Here is a 24,352-nt window from a genome sequence, read left to right as displayed (position 1 = left end):
TGTACTATGACCCAAAATGTTTTTCGATGCCCTTTAATTACTTTTTCTTACTGTTATTTATTTCACTTAGAGTGCAAGTAGATGCGTAGCAATACAATAACAACAGTATTCAAATTATAATAATTTAATTCAATATAAGTCACAGAGTAATATCATATGTAAATTTTCTGTCAAACATTGTGAATTATATGTAATACGGAATGTTTACAAACTAAGAACAATATCTGTGAATTTAAAAATGTTCTGCCTGAAAAACACTGAAGATGTATAGTTTTCCTATATCCTTAAAGCTCAAGTGCATACCATATAATAGCGATAGCAAATTTTTACCGATAACTACTGTGCTTGTTTACGATATTATTTACCTCTTGTAATTGCCAAGCAGTGATAAATCAAAGAGTAGGGCAACCACTGTTAGAACTATATTAACCCTGCTCGTATGCCATTGGTCAGCAAAGATAATGTAACGATGACGTAGGTACACTTCCGGTGATGACGTACAACACACTTCCGGGTTCCGATTTGCAGAATTGTAGCTCGTTCTTTACAAATCGACAAAACTCCAGATACGGTTACAGAAATAATGGGAATGACAATTTTCCGGGAAAATTATGTTTCGGTTTGGTTTTTATACTTTTCGTCATGTGATCGTTAAACATACCCTTAAAAATGCTCGAAAAGTAATTAAAATTGTTTTATAATACTTTAAATTTTTCATAAATATCAGGAAAAGTTTACGTTTATGTATTTTTATATTTTATTGGTTGATAGATTCCACGATTTCTAGAAGTTAGTAAAGGGATAACAGCAACGGCTCTGCAGTGTTGATAGTTTTAGTTAAGAGCAACGGTGAAGCGTTATTCTCAGTGGCTACATAATATTGGTAATAATCTTTCAATACTTTCATTCATAAGTGTTTTGAAAATAATATTAAATACTTTTAAAACTTTAATCCGGCTGAACGAAATCTAAAGATTATGTATTTAATCCGGTTTATTCATTTTAACTATAGCTCATATGAAATGTGTTTTAGCTCGGGTAATATTTTTTATGCAAGAGTAGAACTGCATTCACAATCAGTGGATGTAATATCATAAACATTAGGCCGATAATAGGTGAATAAATAGGTAACATTTAGTAAAATGGAAATCTTGGATATTTATTATTTTTATTCATTAATAGTAATACCAAGTGACTGTTGCTCGGGTGTATATTATGGAATTCATGTTCTTATAATGTTTTAGTTTTAGTTGATTATTTTTGTTAGTATTTTTGAATCTTAAATTTAATTTAGTGCGTCATAATCGCAAAAAATTTAGTTTCAGTCGCGAAAGTAATTCTTGTTGGTATTTATTAATGTTAACTTTAATTTAATCACAATTTATAAATTTTCAATTTAATTTCATAAGGATTGAATTTTTGAATCTATTTTTTTATTCAGATACCTATATGTTTCTAGAAGTACGTGTCTACGGAGGGTGAAAAGTCGCATTCCTCAGACAGCATAGTTTGTTGAAGAGACTTTTTTCAATTTAAGAGTCATTGGCAAGTTTTTGCTTTGGTCCAGTCATTTCAGGTGGTAAGAATTTCATAGTTATTCCTCTAGGATAAACAAGAATGAATATGAACTACTTTGTGTGAATGAAATTCTATAATTTATGTTCTAGTACAAGTTTACAATTGGGTGCCCCTTGATATTTTTTGCGATTCTTATGATGCCAAGAAACAATGTTTCCAAGATATTATCATTCACAACAATGCTAAAAGTGTATGTTACAGACATAACAGAAGTACTCACCTGAAGCGTTCTTGATTACATCTCATTGTAAGCGCTGGATGACTACTCCACGTACACAATGCAAATCATGTAGTCCCAGAATTTAGCCTGTTTCTCCTGATCCTGATACTGGTGATAGTTTATTACTAATATAGGTTAATCTTTGGATTATGGTAACTTGGCGATTTTTTGGCGACCAACTCTGCTACAGCAACCCTCTATTTTTTTTTTCGCCGCCATTTTGTCTTCACGAAGTAAAGACATGTTTCTTTTCTTTTTATTTACTCAACACTTTTTCCAACAATCTGCTAGCCAAATTACACTTATACTAGAAATTTTATGGAACAAAACTGCTTAATCATGACAAATATTAACTGCAAAATTGGGAAAAGTGCAGAATCGCAAACTCCTTGCCGCGTTTTTCAGAATCGCACATACACAGTAACCATGTACACGTCGACTTATTTTTACTTAAAAAAACATCCCAGGATTGCACAAAAATGGCATTGCACACACTCTTGACTTTATCCATCTACACTGCTATTTTCTCATAAATTACAAAAATTTGCACGAAAATGCAAGAAAATTTTGTGAATCTTTAAACTCTAAAAAGCACAGTTGATCTTTACATTATGGTAACTCGGCGAAAATTTGGCGACCAACTCTCCTACAGCAACCCTCTATTTTTTTTTCCCGCCGCCATTTTGTCTTCGCGAAGTAAAGACATGTTTCTTTTCTTTTTATCTACCGAACACTTCTTCCAACAATCTACTAGCCGAATTACACTTATGCTAGAAATTTTATCTAACAAAACTGCTTAATCATGACAAATATTCACTGCAAAATTGGGAAAAAGTGCACAATACCATACTCCTTACGCGTTTTTCAAAATAACACATACACATAAACCATGTACACGCCGACTTATTTTTACTTAAAAAAACATCCCAGAATTGCACAAAAATGACATTGTGCACACTCTTCGCTATACCCATGTACACTGCTTTTTTCTCATAAATTAGAAAAATTTCACGAAAATACATGACAATTTTCTCAATCTTTAAACCCGGTAAAAAGAACATATATGAAATTACCTGATCGCGAAAAAGTATTTACCCTTTCCAAATATGAACATTTCCACATATAAAATAAATAAAATATCCAAAAACTTTTACCTCTAAATCATCTATTACATTATACACGTCACCAACGAATTCATACCGCAAGCATTACAAATACTTAGTATCAAATATTTAAATTATTTCCATGCACGTTTACATCAACTTAAACATGTACCAAATTCCTACAAACATAAAATTCACAAAATAACTATCATTTAATTAAAATATCACTAAACCATGTACACGTCGACTTATTTTTACTTAAAAAAACATCCCAGAAGTGCAAAAAAATGGCATTGCGCACACTCTTCACTATATCCATGTACACTGCTTTTTTCTCATAAATTAGAAAAATTTCACGAAAATGCATAACAATTTTCTCAATCTTTAAACCCAGTAAAAAGAACATATATGAAATTACCTGATCGGGAAAAAGTATTTACCCTTTCCAAATATGAACATTTCCACATATAAAATAAATAAAATATCCAAAAACTTTTACCTCTAAATCATCTATTACATTATACACGTCACCAACAAATTCATACCGCAAGCATTACAAATACTTAGTATCAAATATTTAAATTATTTCCATGCACGTTTACTTCAACTAAAACGTATACCAAATTCCTACAAACATAAAATTCACAAAATAACTATCATTTAATTAAAATATAATTAAATTCAAAAACACTACTTAAAATGAGAACATACATTAAATTAATACATACATAAATACCCATTTCGAATTTACTTTAGTTACGGCCATGGTATCCAAAAATTCACGAACACTGTTTCACACAACACAGAATAAAGCCAAATACAAAATTTCCAGATTTTTTCCTGATTTCTCCCTTTTCCGATTAAAGAACCGTAATTCGTCCATTAATATCACATGACATATCCCATGATCTCTCATTTCCCTCACACAAAATAATGCGTAATCGGAACCGAGTACTGCTCACATTATTACCAAAGTCCCAGGTAGTAGTAACCTTTATCGTCGCTAAACTACCAGTTACCATATTGTAAAGATCAACCAAAAGCACATATATGAAATTACCTGATCGCGAAAAAGTATATACCCTTTCCAAGGATGAACATTTCCACGTATAATATAAATAAAATATCCAAAAACTTTTACCTCTAAATTATCTATTATAAACGTCACCAACGAATTTATAACAAAACATTAAAAATGGTTACAAATACTTAGTGTCAAATATTTAAATTATTTCCATGCACGTTTACTTCCACTGAAACGTATACCAAATTGCTACAAACATATAATTCACAAAATAACTATCATTTAATTAAAATATAATTAAACCATGTACACGTCGACTTATTTTTACTTAAAAAAACATCCCAGAATTGCACAAAAATGGTATTGCGCACACTCTTCACTATATCCATGTACACTGCTTTTTTCTCATAAATTAGAAAAATTTCACGAAAATGCATGAAAATTTTGTGAATCTTTAAATTTGGTAAAAAGGACATATATGAAATTACCTGATCGAAAAAGTATATACCCTTTCCAAGGATGAACATTTGCACGTATAAAATGAATAAAATATCCAAAAACTTTTCCCTCTAAATTATGTATTATAAACCTCACCTGCCAATTTATAACGCAACGTTAAAAATGGTTCCAAATACTTAGTGTCAAATACTTAAATTCTTTCCATGCACATTTACTTCTACTCAGACGTATTCCAAAATACTACAAACATATAACTCTCAAAATCACGATCATTAAATTAAAATATAATTAAATTAAAAAACACTACTTAAAATATAAATAAGCACATACATTAAATTAATAAAAATTAGCTTACAATCCTAATTACTTTAAACTAAATCATTGCTAATAACAATTTTCCAATAATACCATATTAATTTATTTACTCCTTACATTTAGAACAATGTATAAAAATAATATCCTCAAATAATTAAAAATACTAACTTACCTAATCTTCTACAGAATCTTGAGTGCATGGCGGATCACAAAATGTCCATTTTCGCCAGATTTCTTGCACCGCCATTCAAACTTATCTGTAATATCCTTCCTTTCACACAATCTCATTTCATTCTCAGATGTTGGACATTCATACTTATCCGCAATTAAGCAAATTAAGCAATTCTTTTCAATTACACATAAACACAATAAAAATTTCGGATTTACTTTATATAGGGCCATGGGATCCAAATATTAAACAACACTGTTTCACAGAACATAGAATGAAACTAACGCTATAAAGTACAGCAGATATTTTTACAAATTTACCCCCTTTTCCGATTAAAGAACAGTGATTCGTCCATTAATGTCACATGACATATCTCATGATCTCTCATTTCCCTCACACGAAATAACGCATAATCGGAACTGAGTACTTCTCACATTATTCCCAAAGTCCTAGGTAGTAACCTTTATCGCCTCCAAAATGTCGCCAAACTACCTGTTACCATATTCCAAAGATTAGCCCTAATGGATGGTACACATTATGAGCAGTAAACATGGTATTTGTTATAAGCAGTAAACTGGTCATTTCGGTGTTGGAAACAATTTTCAAAATTGCTCCAAGAACCTACCATATACCTGGTAACACCACATAAAAACTTCACAAAGTAAGAATAGGTTGGTACGAGTGCCTTTTCGCAGCAAACCTACTCTTAGTCATCTGATTGATCTGTAAACTCGACCAGATGCATATCTTTTTTGAGGTAAAATCCTGGGAGAGCCCACACCCTTGGTGACAAACTGGGAAAGTACAGAATCACCCACTGCTTTGCACATTTTTCAAAATCGCCAACTTGAAAATAACAGGTAAAAAAATTGCACAAACTCGGTATCCATGCACACATTGACCTATTTTTCACTTAAAAAAAATCCCAGAATTGCTCACTCCTTTGACTTTGTCCATGTACACAGTGATACGCACCATATAAGTGAGCGGGCCAAAGGATCTAATCCTTTTTTTCTAACTTGGCATTCATAGTGAGAATGAATTGAACCTTCATCGTACACCAGTCAGCTATTTTATTTAAATCATGGAAAAAAAAGAGAGAGAAAGTTTATCTTATAGAATGTAATTTCTTTGTGGAAATGGCAGTATGATGGTTAATTAGATTTAGCTATGTAGCGAAAACCAAAGGTCATCCTTGATCACTAAACTAAGAAATTTTCAGGCAGATTAAACTTAAGAAAAACATTGGCACATAACAAAAAAATTAGTTATTTCTACACTAGAACTTATGTTCAATTTAAAGTTTTTTCTCTTTCATAGAAGTCTTGCAAGCTTTGTGGAGCTTGAATGTTGTTCATTTATCAATTGTGTTTATTTTCCATTAAATTTATGGATGCATTTTAAAATTTGTAATGTGTATATTTGCAAAATAATGCCATGATACATTCAGGATTCATAATCTTTGTGGAGTGGATGTGTTATGAATTGTGTAATGCTGTTTTAAATGCATTTAAGAAATTTAGAGTATGTTTACACATGCTTTAAAAATGTTTGTCAAATGCGTACAGTGCAACAAAAATACAACATAGAATCTACCAAACATTTATGAAAACATTATGCATAAAAAGGAAGTTCAAAACCTGGAAATGAATTTAGGAGAGACATAGTTGGATATCTTCTGGAAGAAATTAATAATGTACTGTTAAGGCTGCTAAAGAGGATAAATTTATTAATAACATTGTAACTTATTTAAAAATATTGTTTATTCTGTGATAAAATGCAAAATAATTCAATAACTTTCTTTAAAAAAATTAGTGAAAAATATTGATGCATTCTTTTTGATTTTCTGTTCACTCTGAATGAATATGTTTAGTTTAGAATTAACATGAATTAGTTTTACATTTAGTTATGTTTTTGTTGCTCTTTGGAACTGGGATTTAGTTTCAAAATGAATTCAAACTTGCAGATCTCATAGCAGATTAAAAAAAGTTCATGCAGTATGCACACACACACACATATATATATATATACAAATCTGATTCAGAAAGTAAGTACCATTTGCGCATATGTCCCACGCATCAGACAGCATGAAGGTCGTGCATGCATATGTACATCATTCAACTCGAAAACAAATTAGCATAGCCCTTTTGATTGTTTGCAGTAATGTTTGAAGTCATTGTTCTAACGTCGGTAATCATTTTGCCATGTTTAAGATAATCGATCAGTCTGCCACCTGTAAAATAAGAGCTATTATCAAGTTTTTTAATGCGAGAAATGTTTGACCTTGTGAAATTTATTGTCAGAAATGTGAAACTTGGGAGAGGACGTGATGAGCATAAGTATGGTTCAAAATTGGACTAATGACGAAAAAAAATGTCCACGATAAGAAGTGCAGGGCAGCCCATAGTAAATAACCAAAGATTTGGTGCACTGAATCAACTAAAAAATTTGTTTCAATAGATGACTCATAATTTCTGGTTTGTTAATGCATTTTCAAAACATTTCATAATCTTTATTACATGAAACTGTGATTGAACATTTGCACTACAAAAAATTGTTTTCCCAGTGGGTACTACCAACAGACATTCAAAAATGGAAATGCATGACAGCAATCTTGAAGTTTTTGCTGCATTATATGCAACAGAAGGAAATTATTTTTTGAAAAGGATTGTCATGGGCAATGAATGAAATATGGATTTGTTACGAGACATCTGAAACGAATAGAAAGTCACTGGAATGGGGGCATTCTGTTTTCCAGAACTCGAGAAAGCAGAGCTACCTTTTTCTTCAAAAAATAAAAAATCATTTACACTGTATTTTGGGACTGCCAAGGAATTTTTCCTAGTGGACTGAATGAAACGAGGCAAAAAAGTCATTGCTGTAGCATACTGCAAGAAACTGAAAAACTTGCAGCAGACAATGCAGAACAAAAGGTGTGTATTACTAACTTCTAGTATTGTGCTCGTGCATGACAGTGCATGACCGCATATCGTATGTATAAGGATGACACTGCTTGATTCATTTCATTGGGAACAATTCTCTCATCCTTCCTATATAGTCTGGACCTAGCTCCAACTTGTTTCTCATCAGCTTGTTGTTTCTGTTCTGTATTTGTTTTCTCATCAAATTTCTTACTCGCTAGCACTTTGCAAGTGATGATCAGATTATGGAAAATGGTAAACATCCAGAACTGGTTCAAGTTGCAGATGGCTGAATTCTATTGAGTGCGGATATTGCAGTTAGTCCCATGGTATGACAAATGCTTTAATTTGCATGGTGAATGTGTCAGAAAGTAATTTGTATAGATTTTGTTGTGATGAAGTACAAAAGAAAACAAATTGCTTATCTTTTTTAATACCCAACTGGTATTTTCTTTCTGGATTAGCTCTGTATACATACAAAAATTAATAAAGGTGTTAAAAATCTAATCCATTTGTGTGCTGAAAGCAGCAAAATGTGATGGTAATAATGCAAAATAAATTAAATAATATGTTTAAAATTCATCCCATATTCAATCCCATACACTTGGTGTCAACAATGGACTACAGCCAACTGCATTATGAAGCATTGAGTGTGTTGACAAGGAGAAATTTAACAGAAATTTCTTTCCATATGCATAAAATTGGATTTTTAAATGATATTCATAAGCTAAAAGACTATATTTAGTGCTGTTTAAGAGCAACCGATTTGTTGTTCCAATAAGTCTTTAATGAATTTATTAATTCGGGACTTGGATACGTCTTAAGCATATGTGGGAAATAGATTAAGTATGATAAATAACTAAGCTCATTCAGGAAACTTCTCAGAAGTGCAATAGAAGCAAGACTTAATTTTGTGGAACATCTCTTTAATAGTCAATCTCATAATAGCAGATGCTATCTAAGCTTTACAGTGATGCGCACAAATTTGAAGGCTCTTGGATATTGTGAACAAAAAGTGAAACTTTACAATTAATGAAATATGGAGAAATGATTATAAATGAAGATGATATAAAAGAAGTATTCCATTGTAATAAAGATATCCTAATAATCAATAAGCTAAGGGACAGCAAAATCTGTAGTATGGTTTAAATATTGCTGCTGATAGTGAAGAAAGTGACAGAGAGGTTGTTGAGAATTAAAAAAAAATCTAAGTTTACCATTTAATGGAATTATAGACAGAGCAATTACAGGACTGTGGTAATTGACTGAAGAAAAAAGTTCATCGGATAAGCCACGCTGTCATATACGCCCTACCAACAAATTCTGAAATATCACACTTAATATAAATTTATTGAGCAATACCATTCCATGTTGATATAATCACCATTGGGAACAGTTTGAGTATAGGACCCCATTGGCGATTTTTTGGCTTGGTGACCAGAAATGTCGCCAAGCCATGGAAAAGCCGTTAAAATTGAAAACACAAGTTAAAAAGCACGTTTTAACCAGAAACATTTTTAGAATATATGTTTAAACAGCAAATTTGAAGGTACGTAAGTAAGTAGGGCACATTTTAAGTAGTAATATTGATAATACGAGTTTGGCCTTGTAAAGCCAGTTAAAATTGAAAACAGATGTTAGAATGCACATTTTAACAAGAAAAATTATAAATACAGTCAAAAGTCGTTAATTCGGACACCCATAATCCGGAATGATCTACAATCCGGACCTCAAAGCTACAAACTTTCTGCGCGCGCAGAAAGTAAGAAATTAAGACCTTTACGGCTGCGAATATGCTTGTGCGCGTGCACAAAATATGTTTACGAGTGCGCGTTTAATGTATAACGGACGGTATAAGCTAAGCTAAAATTATACAATTATCTATTTCAGTTAATGTTGCAGATTGCATTGTTCCTTAGTCTTCGAATTGGATCCGGCTTATTATTTTTTGCAGACTGTTAGAGCAATTTTATAAAAGTGAGCTTGAACTTTCGATTATGTCAAATAGAATTTCTGATATATATTTATTAATATGTAAAGGATCTACAAAGGGAAAGTATATTTCAAAGTTCATTAAACAAAAAGTAGAATTGCTGCAAAAAATGGATAAAGGCATATCCTTTGTTTATCTAAACTTTGTTTATCTTTAACGCAGTGGCGGCGCACAATGAATTGGAAGTTGATCTGTCAGCACTATCCTTATCTTCAGGGCAGATATTTTTATTTTATTTGGCTTAAAATTCCTTACTAAATGTAGTATTTCATCTTGATTTACTCCATCTTTGATATGATTTAAATCAAATTCCTCGTCATTATAATTCGCTTCCGATAGCGAAGAAAGTGACAGAGGTTATTGAAAACGAAAAAATTTCAATTGACAAATTAGTCGGTAGACACAGCAGTTATAGGACTTGAACAGCAGAACTTTGTAACTGAACAAGAAATTACGTCTGTTTATAGAATTAAAGAGAATGTATTACCACATAAAAAACGAAGCAACTTAAACAACTTTCATTGAAAGAAATGTTTAATAAAGTAAACAAATAAATATTAAGCTTTTTTTTTTTTTTTTTTTTTTTTTTTTTTTTTTTTTTTTTTTTTGTAAATTTTGATACCCTTTAGATCATAATTGTTCTTTATTTCATAAATTACGGTTTCATATTTTTAATTTTATAATTTCTGCATGCCATCTTACCAGATTTAAACTGATGATCTATAATCCGGAAAAATCGATAATCCGGAATCGCCGAAGTCCCGACGTGTCCGGATTAACGACTTTTGACTGTATTAATATGTAACTGACTTTTGACAAATTTAGAATATATATTTAAACAGTGAAACTGAAAATAAATAAATAACGGCATATTTTTAGCAGTCGTACTGAAAATACAAATTACAAGCTGTAAAATTGAAAAGAGGAGCTCAGAATACATGTTTAAATTAAAAATATGAAAATAGGAGTTAAGAATGCATGTTTAAATTAAAAGTAAAGAAAAGTTTGAAAATACACAAGTACATGGAGGCATATTTTAAGCAGCAATATTGAAAATGCAAGTTTTAAGGTATAAAACTGAAAACAGGAGTTCAGAATATATGTTTAAATTAAAAATAAAAGAAATGCTGGAAAGTTAGTAAAGTTTACAAAATCATGGTAAATTTACAAAGAAATCCTATACTCTGCCCAATTTATGTCCCTTAGAATTTTGAGAAATTTGTTCAATACAACAATATTTTGCTCCTTCGAAGAAAATGACACTTTGCAGTTTAAAACACGCGGGAATGTGACAGGGTTGCCGAAGTGGAGTATTCTAGAATTTGCTGAGTTACCAGGAAAACAACTGTCCAAAAAGTGTGCTAAGCCAAAAGTCGCCATTGGGGTCCTATACTCAAGCTGTGATAACATTTGCTAAATAACTATAAACAGTAGTACATAAATAAGTAAACAATTGTACCTTAACCCTTTCGCGCCTAATGGGACACATATGTCCCAAGGAAATTTCAAAAAATACTATTGGGATAGAAACGCTTCTTTGTCTAATGGGAGACTTTCCCACCAGTTCTGCCAATATTTTTGAAGTTATTTTCATTCACAGAACATAGATGGCACTAACATACATAATGTAATTCCCGCATTTTTGAAGTGTTGTAGCAGCTCATTCCATACTCTACGAACGTAAATAGTTTAGTTTTGGAAAGTACCTCCTATTTTTGATTAAATTTTAATTTATCCATAAATCTAAGGTCAGATAAGTAACTCACGAAGCGGATTACCTCGAATAAACTGGTAAGTGGCAAAGTTTTACTTCCATTTTTATTATCGGGACATATGTGTCCCTCTCATCTTGGATAGTGGGAACACATTGTCCCAACAGTCCTATGTGATCATTTCTCTAGATATTATATTTTTCGGTTACTTTTGAAATAGTTGCTTATTATTTTTAATTTAGGCACATATTAATTCAATCTAAAATGACTCGACGTCGGGGACTTACTAATGAAGAAATCAAAAAAAATTTTAGAAGAGTCAGATGATGAAGATATTGATTTGGATGATGAAATAGACGATCCCGATTTTCAAGATCCAACACACAATTTGCAGTACTCATCCGATTCAGACGAGTGTGAAATGGATATCGATCATGATACCATTCCCCAAAATACAAAGAACAGCGGTGCTTTGAGTGATACTGATATGGCATCACTTTCATCAGTTGATGAGATACCATCAGCTAATGCTTCAGGCAGCAAACCAATCTTATGGTTTCATGCAGATTCAACTTTCCAACCTCGAATGACAATTCCAGCAGAGTCATTGTCTAGTTTGTTATTCAAATTAAATCGTTCAGCTACCAAATTGGACGTGTTTCTCAAGATCTTTCCAAAACGTCTTATAATTTGGATCTCTCAATGCACAAACCAACGACTCGAAAAGTTAGGACAAACAATTCACCCTACAGACCCCTCTGAAATTATGTCCTTGGATGCATGCTTGTCATGTCTTACAATAGGGTGCCGAAATTCTCTCATTATTCGTCATCTAATCCTTCTTTGGGAAACATAGCAATAAAAAATGCTATTTCAAGAGACAGATGTAAAACGTTGCTGTCGAAACTATATTTTGCTGCACCAGAAATGCCAGAAAATGCAAGTAAAACATATTATGTTGATGAGGTTGTTCTGTGCCTGAAACAAACCTTCAAACAGTGCCGAAGCGAAAGCTCATATCAAGCTATTGATGAATAAATGGCAAAATTCAAGGGACGTTCATCCCTCAAACAATATATGCCAATGAAACCTGTGAAAAGAGGGATAAAAATTTGGCAGCGATGTGATTCAAAAACAGGATATGTATATGACATGAGCATTTATTCCGGAAAAGAAACGGGTGAAGTTCAAGGTACACTCGGGAAACGGGTAGTATCAAAGCTAACGGAGACAATCTGAGGTAAAGACGTGATGCTTGCGTTTGGACGATTTTTTACAAGTGTGCACCTGATGGAAACCCTGAAATTTCCTGCTGTTGGTACATACATCAAGACACGCAAAGATGTTCCTAATTTTGCAACAAAACTAAGCAAAAGGGGTGAGGCTGAGTTTCTCGTAACTACAAATGGAACATTGTGTGCGAGGTGGCTTGATTCAAAGGAAGTGATGATGCTAAGTAATTGCCACGAAGCTAAATACAGTAAAGTAAATCGCACCATGAAAGATGGAAGCAAAGAAGAATTTGAGTGCCCTGTGGCAATCGAATTCTACAACAAAATCATGGGAGGTGTAGATCTTGCAGATCAAATGGCAAATGTCTATGAATTAGATCGAAAATCTTGCAAGTGGTGGAAAAAAGTATTTTTTCGCCTATTGACGACCGCAGTGGTCAACTCATGGGTTGCATACTGCGAACTCAAACATCGAAAAACCCCACTTCTTGATTTCATTGTACCTCTTGCAGAAACCTTGATGGCGTCCGGAAAGCTCAGTGCACACTATCATCGCCGTAGAGGAACTGGATGCCCATCCAAAACATCACGAAGCTTACTCAATGTTGGTGACCATCTGCCAGTAGCAACAAAAACACGACGGCGGTGCCGTAAATGTGCACAACAAAAGAAGGAATCGCGCACTAAAATAATGTGCACGATGTGTAATGTCGCATTGTGCATTGATTGTTTCAAACCATACCATTCATAATTAAATTTTTATTACTAGAAAATCATTGGTTTTCTTTACAAAATTACTCATTGAAGACTACTGGGACACATATGTCCCAGCAGTCAAGACTAATGGGACATATATGTCCTGGTCCTAAATCAGTGTTCAAAATTTTTCTAAAAATATAACATTTTAATTTTTTAGCATTCTAGAGTGCCCTACTCATAGTTTATGTTATCAAAATTGTTCTGTTGTTAAAAAAATAAATAAATAAATAAATAAAAAATAAAATTAAAAAATAAATAAATAAAACACCTCGTCGCGAAAGGGTTAAACTTTCCAAAGTTGAACTCTGCTAATTTCTAATAGACGTTGCTTTTATGGACCTGGTAAATTTTATTATCATAAATTACCATACGACAAGAAAAGAAATATGTAAATTATGTAATCAAACAGAAAAACTGCATTTATATATATAAAATAGTCAAAATGTGATGCATCAGTATCAGAATTAAATAAACAAATGACTGTAAGGTCACTTTAATTGCTCTGTTCTAAATCACTTCTTTCGACGTTACTTTTCAATGATTTTTGATATAATAAAAGCTAGTATGATTATATCAGCTTGGATTTATTGATATGCTTTATCCACTCACTAGGCAACCTTCTCCTACGAAGTTTTTTTTTCATCCGTCAGGAATATTTCATTTCTGAAATTTCACATGAATTGCATATATAATGAATGTAATTGAAGTTAAGCACCATTAGAGTAAACTTTCTCCTCATTTGAATTATTATCCATTCATTATCAAAATTTCAAAATAGGTTATTACACTGAATAGCTAAAAATTTTCTGTTTTGTTACACTGTTTTTGTGATGATCTAAATTCAGTTTTCTAATTACTATTATTTTAGTAGTTCCATTTTGTTTTCTTATCTTTTTAAATAGTTCTGCTATTTTTGTTATGGATATAAATAACAAAACTAGTATAAATTCACAAATTAGAATTAGATTACAGATTAGAACCAGTATAAATTCACAGATGTAAAAATGATCTCTTAACCAGTTTATACCCAAACACACATATATATTATCAAAGAAAGGGTATTCCAAGTATGCAGATGGTGATTTTAATCTTACATAGAAAAATGAAGATACTTAAATTAGTAATGTAAGTGCTAATGTATATGAATAAAGTGTGAATAAAATAATATAAACATAAAATAAGTTTAAAACTTAATTTCCTCCATTTCTTTTCCTTTAATAGAAGAAACTTGCCAACCCTAAAGAGAGATCCATTTCATATTTCAGTGGCTAGATGTATTTCAGTATAGTTTTTCAAGAGTTTATGATATGCTGTATTATGCATAATATGAAAAATTATAGACACATTGAACTTTTTATTTAAAAGCATGTAGCTATAAAGTAAATCAATCATGCAATGTGACTAACAGTCTGGTTTCAGATGCAACATGTCATGTTCATTTTACATTGTGTTCCCAGTGGTAAAACTTCATGTTGTTGAAAATAATGTACAGCTGCTTTACATTGTTTCATGAAATTCAAAATTGTAATATTTCTTTTTCTCTGTACTATCAAAAGGAAATAAAATTTAGTGCAGTCACTTTTTTCGAGGGGGGGAGGGAGGATTGCTAGAAAATTTTCACACTGTGCATTAAATATAAAATCATTAGTAGAAAATTCCAAGTCATTTGCTTCAACATTTACAGGGTCATGATAGTGTTTGCCCACGGAAGAGTCATGTTCAAAGCTGGAACATGTCTCTTTCGTTTGCTGGGAAAATTATATTATAAATAATTTCATTTTGAACACTACATTTCTCTAACAGGATAGTGATTTTGTTTTGATTAAAAGATTGTTCAGTTCACTGGATACTTACGTATTATTCTCTTGGCCATGAATGTTGGTAATCATTGAACCATGAAAGTTATGAAATTTGGGAGAGATCCCACCAATGTCCTGCCACTTGTTCATCAGGAATTCTGAGCCACACTTCCATCTGCAACTCTTACAGTAAATCTTTTTTTTTTATGGGGGAGGGGGGTCACATCCGTCAACTATTACAACTTCCAGTTTTACTGAAAGCTCTGTTTATAATGCTGTAAATACTGTCTGCAGGTTCTAGTCTATTACTGTTTTGTCAGCCATATCCACCCCCCCCATTCAGTGAATGTTAATTCTTTTGACTAGCTGTTAAAAAACTAAATTGCCATTGGAAATATAATTCTACACCTTTTTTTTTTTTTTTTTTTTTTACTGCAAGGGGGAAAATACAGCAATAGTAGTGAGCAAATCATATATCCTTGTTCATAAAAACAAAAAATTCCTTATTGAGAATTGGTCAGGATTACATCAAACAAGAGCGTGTATACTGTGAGTATGTTGTTAACGTCCATTTATCCAAAATTGGCACAAAGTCATTCTACCTGCGAGTTTCATAGTGAACTGGATAATATGCAAGTACTGCTTAATATTATATGAAAATCAAATTTTTGGTTGTCATAAGTAGTTCTAAATTTTTTAAATGCAGTTTTTAAATAAAAAAATTCCTACTTTGAAATCTTTTAATAAATAAATTTGGTATTATTTTAGTTGAAAATAGAATTAATAGGTATTCTTAAAGATTAAACACATGATTAGTCTTTTGTCTTTCTCCATCTGATTTCTGGTTTAAGTATGACTGTTGTAAAAATTTTGCATTTTAAGCAGTGCATACATAATTAAATAATTCTTGTATTTTTCTTCCACTTAGTGCTTGACAGAAGAGCAAATTTTTGACAATGTCTTACATGCTAGAACATCTTCATAATGGATGGCAAGTTGACCGTGCTATCCTATCAGAAGAGGACAGATTAGTAGTAATTCGATTTGGACATGATTGGGATCCAACATGCATGAAAATGGATGAAACATTATATAAGATTGCACAAAGAATTAAGAATTTTGCAGTTATTTATTTAGTGGATACTACTGAAGTTCCAGACTTTAACAAAATGTATGAATTATATGACCCTTGTACTCTTATGTTTTTCTTCCGTAACAAACATATCCAAATTGATTTGGGAACTGGTAACAACAATAAGATCAACTGGGCAATTGAAGACAAAAATGAAATGATTGACATTCTAGAAGTACTATACAGAGGTGCAAGGAAAGGTAGAGGTCTGGTAATATCTCCGAAAGATTATTCAACAAAATATCGATATTAAATGTTTTGTGATTTCCTGTTTATCATCATTTATTGCATCTTTGTTTCTGTAAGATCTTATGAATGTGAATTAGTCTGTTTTGTGTTGTGATAACGATAATATATTGTAAATATTTACATAAATGCATGTAATAAAAATTGGGTACTATTCCGTTTTGAGGACCGTAAAAAATCGCCAAACTATTATTGATGCCGCCAAAAATAATTGCGGCGACCCTAACGCAAGAAAGGAAGTATTATACGAAATAACTATCTAAAGATTATTGTTTTCATTTATATGAAAGGTTAATTTCATATAATACTTTTTTATTATTATAATTTATATAAAAAAGGTTAAACATAACTGAATGGAAGCATAAGAGTAAATAAATGTTTCAGATTATTATTATAATTTATATAAGAAAAGGCTAACCATAACTGAATGGACTCTTGCATCGCTCTTTCGCTACCGAGTTATCGCTAGAGCATAATTTCATCTCGTTGGTTGTTCAAACATAATTTTCTATAATGAATGATGCCTTTTCTTTGAAAAAATTCTATTGCAGACTTTTCGTTATGGGCAATTCCCAAATTGTTAAATCTATAGGATATCAAAAAAGGACTTAAAAATTAAACTAGTATTTCAATGGCGTCTTAAGAAATATAGAACTATCTAAACTACACAATTTGAAATCAGCGCGTACGCTAGATTTGGCGCGCTGTTAAATGGATGCTTTTGCTAGATTTGGTGCTTTTGCGCATATATTTTCGTTGCAATTTTTTACGGTCCTCAAAACGGAATAGTACCAAAAATTGTTATCCTAATTTTATTTTTTTGGATGAATGAAATTCCACAACAATTTTTCTATATAACTTAACATATAACGGTTGTATATATTGGTAGTACATATTTCTAGATAATGATTGTTATTCATCCTGAAAGTACTAAAGTGTTAAGATTATGAATTTTTAAAATTAGATCATCTGAATGCAAATAAAAAGTATTGAATGAAATTATTTCTTTATGCTTGATATCATCAGATTGCAGGTTGTGATAGAAATTTTTTTTTTTTGTAAAGTTAATTAAAATTTTGAAGATATCTTTGCTCGGTTTTAGTATATAGTTGTCAGTTATGTGAAAAATCACCTTGTTTTGAGTATGTAAATCATGTGTTTCCAATCTTTTTTTCATAGACCCCTTTTAAAAGAAGAGCTTTCTTCATTGAACCCCCTTACATTTTTCTCTGTAATACGTAGCACACAATGTAATCATAATACAAATAACTGTACACCCATAACTTAAAGATAACAATTAGATTAAGAATATGAACAAAAGTTTAAAAAAATGGTTTATTAGACTTATGTTTTCTTTTTATATTCTTATTTTTAATTTTATAAATATAAACAATGTATCGGATACAAAATCATAGATTCTTATTGCTCAAAAGTTTGATTTTAATTAATGTGATGGCTGTGCTTAATGTGTTTATGCAATATTTTGAATATCTGATATAAAACTGCTTAGCTTAATTCTTAAATAATCCCAGTCAGAAATATTCAACTTGTTTCCACTTTCTGTGTTAAGTTATTGCTTTGACTAAAGCTTGTTTGCACTGGGTAAGAACATAAAGTAAATAATGCTGGTCCAGTAAAGCAATTTAATTTTGCGTTGTTTCTCTCAAATAAATTTCAATAACTTAATCCCTCCTCCAATGGCAAATTGCGGACAGTTACAATTTTTGTAAGAGTCCATTAATCTATACTAAGGCCAGATGTGGTGGTCTCTTTATTATGGAGGCACCTAATAGGTGGGCCACCATTACCTCCTATGAAGGAACAAACAGTTACATCCATGCCTTCTCCGGGACTCGAACCCAGGCCCTTCGGTATCGCAGTCAGGCTCCCCTAACCACCATACCGTCTGGGCAGCAATAACTTAATGTAACCTTGTGTATTTGAATAAAACTTGACTTTTTGGCATGATAAAGATTTATTTCAATAAATAATAAATTATCAATTATATTAAACATTTTTTTACAGTCAATGGCAACTTGATTATGCTGATCAGTTGCCGATGCATATTCGGCTACCAACACTTTGATTATCGTAGAGCCCCTTTAAATTTTCTTATTACCCTCGTCGTCCATACCGACCCTTTTGGGAACCCCTGGTGTAAATAATTAATATATCATCAAAGAAATATTATCAATATGATATTTTTAAATAGAGACCCAAATACATGAAGTATGTTCAATTACAATTTTAGATTAAGCTAGATGATTACGAAGATTGAAAGCCTGTAATCATAATTTTGTAGTGAACAATATCCTTTAAAGAATTATATAAAATTAAAAAGTATAATTTAAGTAAAATTGTGTAAACCAAATTTCCTGTCGCACAAAAAGCAGAAGAAATTTTAAATGACAAAAAATTCAAAAAGTGGGTAACGGAACCAAAAAAAAAGTTTGATATACTTTTGGTCATCATCAGGGTAAGCATAATCGAAATTGTATGCTTTTTGATTCCATTTCTAGAAAGATTTTTGGAACTACTCTTATATGTGCCCTCAGGTCGCCAAATGTGGCGACAAAACTCCACTCCGCCATATTACTACCTAAATTTTTTGTGTACATTTCAAACTTTTAGCCTAAAATGTCTACAAAAGCGTGATTTTTGCACGCACAAAAACCATGTTTTGAACACACAATTTAAGCTAAAAGTCCAAAACAAAAACAAAAAATTTAGATAGCAAAAAAGTAAAGTTTCCAACCAAAAATATTCGACAAGATTCCATGTACACAGTGATATTTTTTAACTTAAAAAAATCAGAGAATTGCACAATCTATGCAGCGAAGGAATCTACGAACTACACACACCTAACTTAAATAAATTAACATAACAACAATAAATTTCGAACAATACCATGTACACAGCTTTCTGTTTAACCCTTTGACGCGCGGTGGTCGCGCCCTGGAACCACCAATTTTCGAAATTTTTCCCACTCGTGTTTCCAAACTGAGTGAAAACCGATTGATTACTTATCTTTTACCTTTAAATAATGCAAAATTACTGCAGAAAAATACATTTTTTAGGTCTTAGTATTTTAAATCGGATGCCCTTTTAAAATTCATTTTCAGTGAGACAAAATAACTTCCTTTTATTTATATTAATAACTTAAAATTTCAAAATTTTTTATCGCACATCATTATTTCTCTCATAAACAATAAAAATACAGCAATAATTAAACTGCATATATAAACAACCTGTGTGTATTTATGGTATTTCCTTTGTGGTTTCAGGGCGCAACCACTGCCCCACTAGAGCATTGTGTTACAATGTTCACATTCCCCTAGAGACTTGGTGGTCGCGTCCTGAAACCACTGCTCTTTACAGTGGTGTTTGCTGCTTTCAAATAGAAGTGTTTATTTTTACCCGGATATAGATAAGGGGTTTTGAAACCATAGAGTTATTGTATTACCAAACAATACATGCACTTGCCCCTATAAAATATTTTTTATTTCCAGAGATTTTTCTCTGCGTTCATCATGCTTGCTCTCTATGCTAGTACTGATATTTTCTAAATTACTTTGTGTGGTTCCAAAAAATTGCAAATATATTTTTGAATAATTAATAGAAATCGTGCAAAAATTTAATTAAATTAAAAATATTTTGTCAATATTTTATTTTCTACTTTTGAGATTCAAAATGCTTCGCTAAGGGTTAGAAATAGCTGATGCATTAGCCTTACTTGAAAAATTATCTTCAGATCCAGAATCAGTGGTCTCTGAGGATGAAAGTGATAGAGAAGGAAATACCCCTTTACCCCCTTCCATCCTGCTTATGGAAATATAGAAGATGAAAGTGATGATCAGTCAGAAAATGATGATATAAATTTACCAGGTCCTTCCAGAATTGCAGATGTAACATGGAATAAAATGCAGAATGTAGTTAAATCCATTCCCGAATTTTCTGAGGATTATGGTCCAACTGACGAAATTACCTATATGGAAGATGCAAAACCCATGGATATATTTATGGCTTTTTTTACTCCTGAATTCATGGATGAAACTCAAAAAGGTAAGCCGTTTTCACCTATAACTCTTCAGGATATGTTGAAATTTTTAGGGATAAACATCCTAATGGGAATTAAAAAACTCCCAAGCTATCGGGATTTCTGATCTACTAATGAAATACCGAATGAATCGTACGTGGCAAAGCAAATGGCGGTAAAGAAAGTTTCATGGATTTTAGGTAATTTGCATTTGAACAATAACAACCTGATGCCAAAAAGAGAGGACAAAACTTTTGACAAATTTTATAAAGTTCGGCCTCTATTGACTCATTTGTCGGAGAGATTTGATAGTCTCTTTAGACCAGGAAAAAATCAGACGATTGACGAATCAATGGTTCGTTTCAAAGGTAGAAGTTCACTAAAACAATACTTACCTAAAAAAAAAACAATAAAATGAAGATATAAAGTATGGATGTGTTGCGATGAAAGCGGGTATGCTTGTAAATTTGAAATTTATACTGGCAAAGCCCATGAAGTCGAAAAACATCTGAGTGAAAGAGTGGCAAAAATGCTAAGTGAGCCCTTGTATGGTAAAAATCATAGAGTATGCATGGACAATTATTTTACTTTCTATGAACTTTTTAGGTTTTTAGAAACGAAAAACATATTTTGTTGTGGAACTGTAAATATAAGAAGAAAAAACATTCCCAAAAGACTGATGGAAGATAAGAAATTAAAACGGGGGTGACTTCGATAGGGCAGTAAGTGATGACAAAATAACATGTCTAAAATGGAAACACAAAAGATGTGTTACCATTTTATCTAGCCTAGTTTATCTCGTTATTGCAGAAAGGAAAGAAAAAATTGGACAAAAAGTTCAGATACAATGTCCAAAGGCATTTATAGATTACAATAAAAATATGGGATATGTGGACTATTTTGACTAACTAAAAAGCTTATATGAAATTTATAGAAAAAGTAAAAAATGGTGGCATCGAATCTTCTTTCATTTTATTGATGTCACCATTATAAACGCCTTCATTATATACCAAATGCTTCCAGAAAGTGACCCCAGTTTGATTATACTCAAGTCTTTCAGAATGAATATAATCAGTAATATGATACAAATGGGATCCGTACCAAAGTGAAAAAGATCAAGCCTGCCTATCAGCATAAAAAACCGTAAATTTTATGTGCCAGATGAAAAACGACTAAATAACGCAGGACATATGCCAGTAAAATGCAAATCCCTGCGGTGTACATTTTGTAGCATAAGGGAGAAACCTCATAGAACAAGATACATGTGCGAAACGTGCAGTGTAGGCTTATGCATGTACCAAAAAGATAAAACATGCTTTGAGCAGTTTCATGAAAAATAACTTACTTCTTTGACATTTAAAAAAAATCACTGAGTTTGTTAATACTCTATTGAGTTTTTTTATCTATTTATCCCAATTTCCTTATTATGTACGTTCTCATATGTTTTCACTGCTGCTAAAATAAAGTAAAAAATTTACATTTGATGCAATTTTTAAGTGCAGTTTTTTTTTTTTTTTTTTTTTTTATTCGCGAATTTCGTCATTCATTGGAAATGCGTACGGAAAAGGCTAAGTTGTTTTTTCCTACTAACTCAGTAAGTTTCAAAGTCCTAGAAACGCGCTGGTTTCACAGCAAAACCACCACCCACATATTAATGGGCGAGAGTAGATTTTTTTAAATTCATATATTATTTGTCTCTTGGATCATAATATTCAATTTCTAGTGTTTTTAGTTAACAAAATTATAAAAATAATATGGTGCACTTCAAAGGGTTAAACTTAAAAAAAAATCTACGAATTGCACAATGTAGGCAGAGAAGGAATTTACGAACTATGCTCACCTCACTAATAAATTAACATAACAATTATAAATTTCAAGAATACCGTGTACACAATGTTCTGTTTAAACTTTGAAAAACATCTATGAATTGCCCAATCTAGGCATTGCGCACTAATCAACAAAATAAATGAAAATAACTAAAATTTCAAACAATTAAAAAAACAATAACAAAAATTCGTACTAAAAAAACAATGAACATAACATTCTACTAAGTCAGAACAAGAATAAAGCAAAATGCACTTACCATAAATAAATGCTTCTTCCAACAGCAGAAATACCAATTTCAAACATCACCAAAAATTTGTTAAAAGCATCTTCTCCCGTTTCAGAACAACGATGGAAAAGTATATAAAACTCCAAATCGCATTTCCGAGTATAAGTCGGCAACGTCGCTTTAACATGCCGCCACGTAATCTCTATCGTATTTATACGACAGCCAGACTCACTGTACACAAATTGATACTGTGTTTCACAAATAAATGTTCAAAACCTTCTTCTCCTAAATAGTTGTGGAATTTCCAGGCACCTGAAAAAATAGTTGTACCAGGCACGCGGCTAAAATTTTACCAACGTGTCATAAATCACTTAATTACCCCACAAACCAACTAGCAAATCCAAGTAAAAAGGGTTGCCATAGAAACCACCATCGCAGAACAGAACACACAATCGCACCAAAAACTAGCGCACTATATCGCCACATTTGGCAACCTTAAGGCACATATAAGAGTGGAGCCAGATTTTTTTAGTTAGAATTTTGAGTTGAATTAATAGCTATAAGGGAATAAAATAATAATTTTTTTACCAAATCCTAATTAGAAATTTTTTAACCAAAAATCATGGCTAAAGCCAAGAAAAATTATGTATTTTTAACCAACAACATAAGGATTATAATTCTTGAATTTTAAGTTGTCACGTAATTATTACACATGACATGTACTGTAACTTAAAATTATATATACATCCTTTTCTAATTTGATTACTTTTCCTTTCTGTTCTAAAAATAGTTAAATAATAGTATAAATCTTTCTAAAGTGCATCATTTCAAAATTAATTTCTGTCGTACGATTTTTTACCTAATATTAATGATATGTATCCTTGCATAGTGAAAGTAAAATTTCCAATTATAGTTAAAGCAACTTAGAAACAAACAGTAGTAAACTGATAATGTGTTTCTCTATTTACAGATAAATGCTTGACCATTTGTAATTTAATATCAGTTCACATAATCTTTGCATTTTCATATTTGCCTCTGCCCAGCTAATATGTAATTTGCTGCTTTTCTTCATTACCACTTGCAATGCTATAAATGTGTGAAAGTATAATTATAGAACAGAAGGTTGCTTCAGTTCAGCTTATGTATTTCATTGATGCTATCCCCCCAAAAAAAATTGTATCAACCATCTATGGGTAAAACAGTTGGTAACGGCTATTGGGTGAAACAAACCAACTATAATTTTGAATGTTATATTCAAAAATGATTTTACATTCTCATAAAGTTATTTTTATCAGCATATCATTTGGAATATGCTTATAAATATAAGTCTTATGCATTTCAAAATGGTTGTGAAATATGTATTATGTAATAGAACTTGCATAAATCAATTTAAATGTTACCTCTGATAAAGATATTAAAAACTAATGCTAACTTTTGTTAAACTGAATTTTTAAAATTAATTGAAAAATTTGAACTTTTTGAATTTCTTTTAAATTCAGTTATATTTCTTTCTTTTCAAACTGAACTCTTTTTCTTTGGAAGTCATCCATGAAGACATTCTAATAAGGCACACAGTTCTCACATGCTTTGTTATAACCAGT

At 31.6% G+C, this 24,352-nt stretch overlaps 1 protein-coding gene across 1 annotated transcript; it reads left to right on the top strand.

Moving 5' to 3' along the window:
• The first annotated feature begins 725 nt into the window (after window positions 1-725).
• On the top strand, window positions 726-24,193 carry Dim1 (thioredoxin-like protein Dim1). Its single transcript, XM_085819501.1, has 3 exons — window positions 726-883; window positions 1,442-1,579; window positions 16,213-24,193. Exon 3 carries the CDS (start codon window positions 16,241-16,243, stop codon window positions 16,667-16,669), a length of 429 nt encoding a protein of 142 aa, XP_085675627.1. The 5' UTR covers window positions 726-883; window positions 1,442-1,579; window positions 16,213-16,240; the 3' UTR covers window positions 16,670-24,193.
• The last annotated feature ends 159 nt before the right edge of the window (window positions 24,194-24,352 follow it).

Source organism: Stegodyphus dumicola, chromosome 6, assembly GCF_044657685.1.
Source record: "Stegodyphus dumicola isolate Sdum_Otavi_A_Nest chromosome 6, ASM4465768v1".
Lineage (NCBI taxonomy): Eukaryota > Metazoa > Arthropoda > Arachnida > Araneae > Eresidae > Stegodyphus > Stegodyphus dumicola.
Note: the sequence above shows the minus strand (reverse complement) of the source record. Positions and strands in the feature narration are given on the sequence as shown.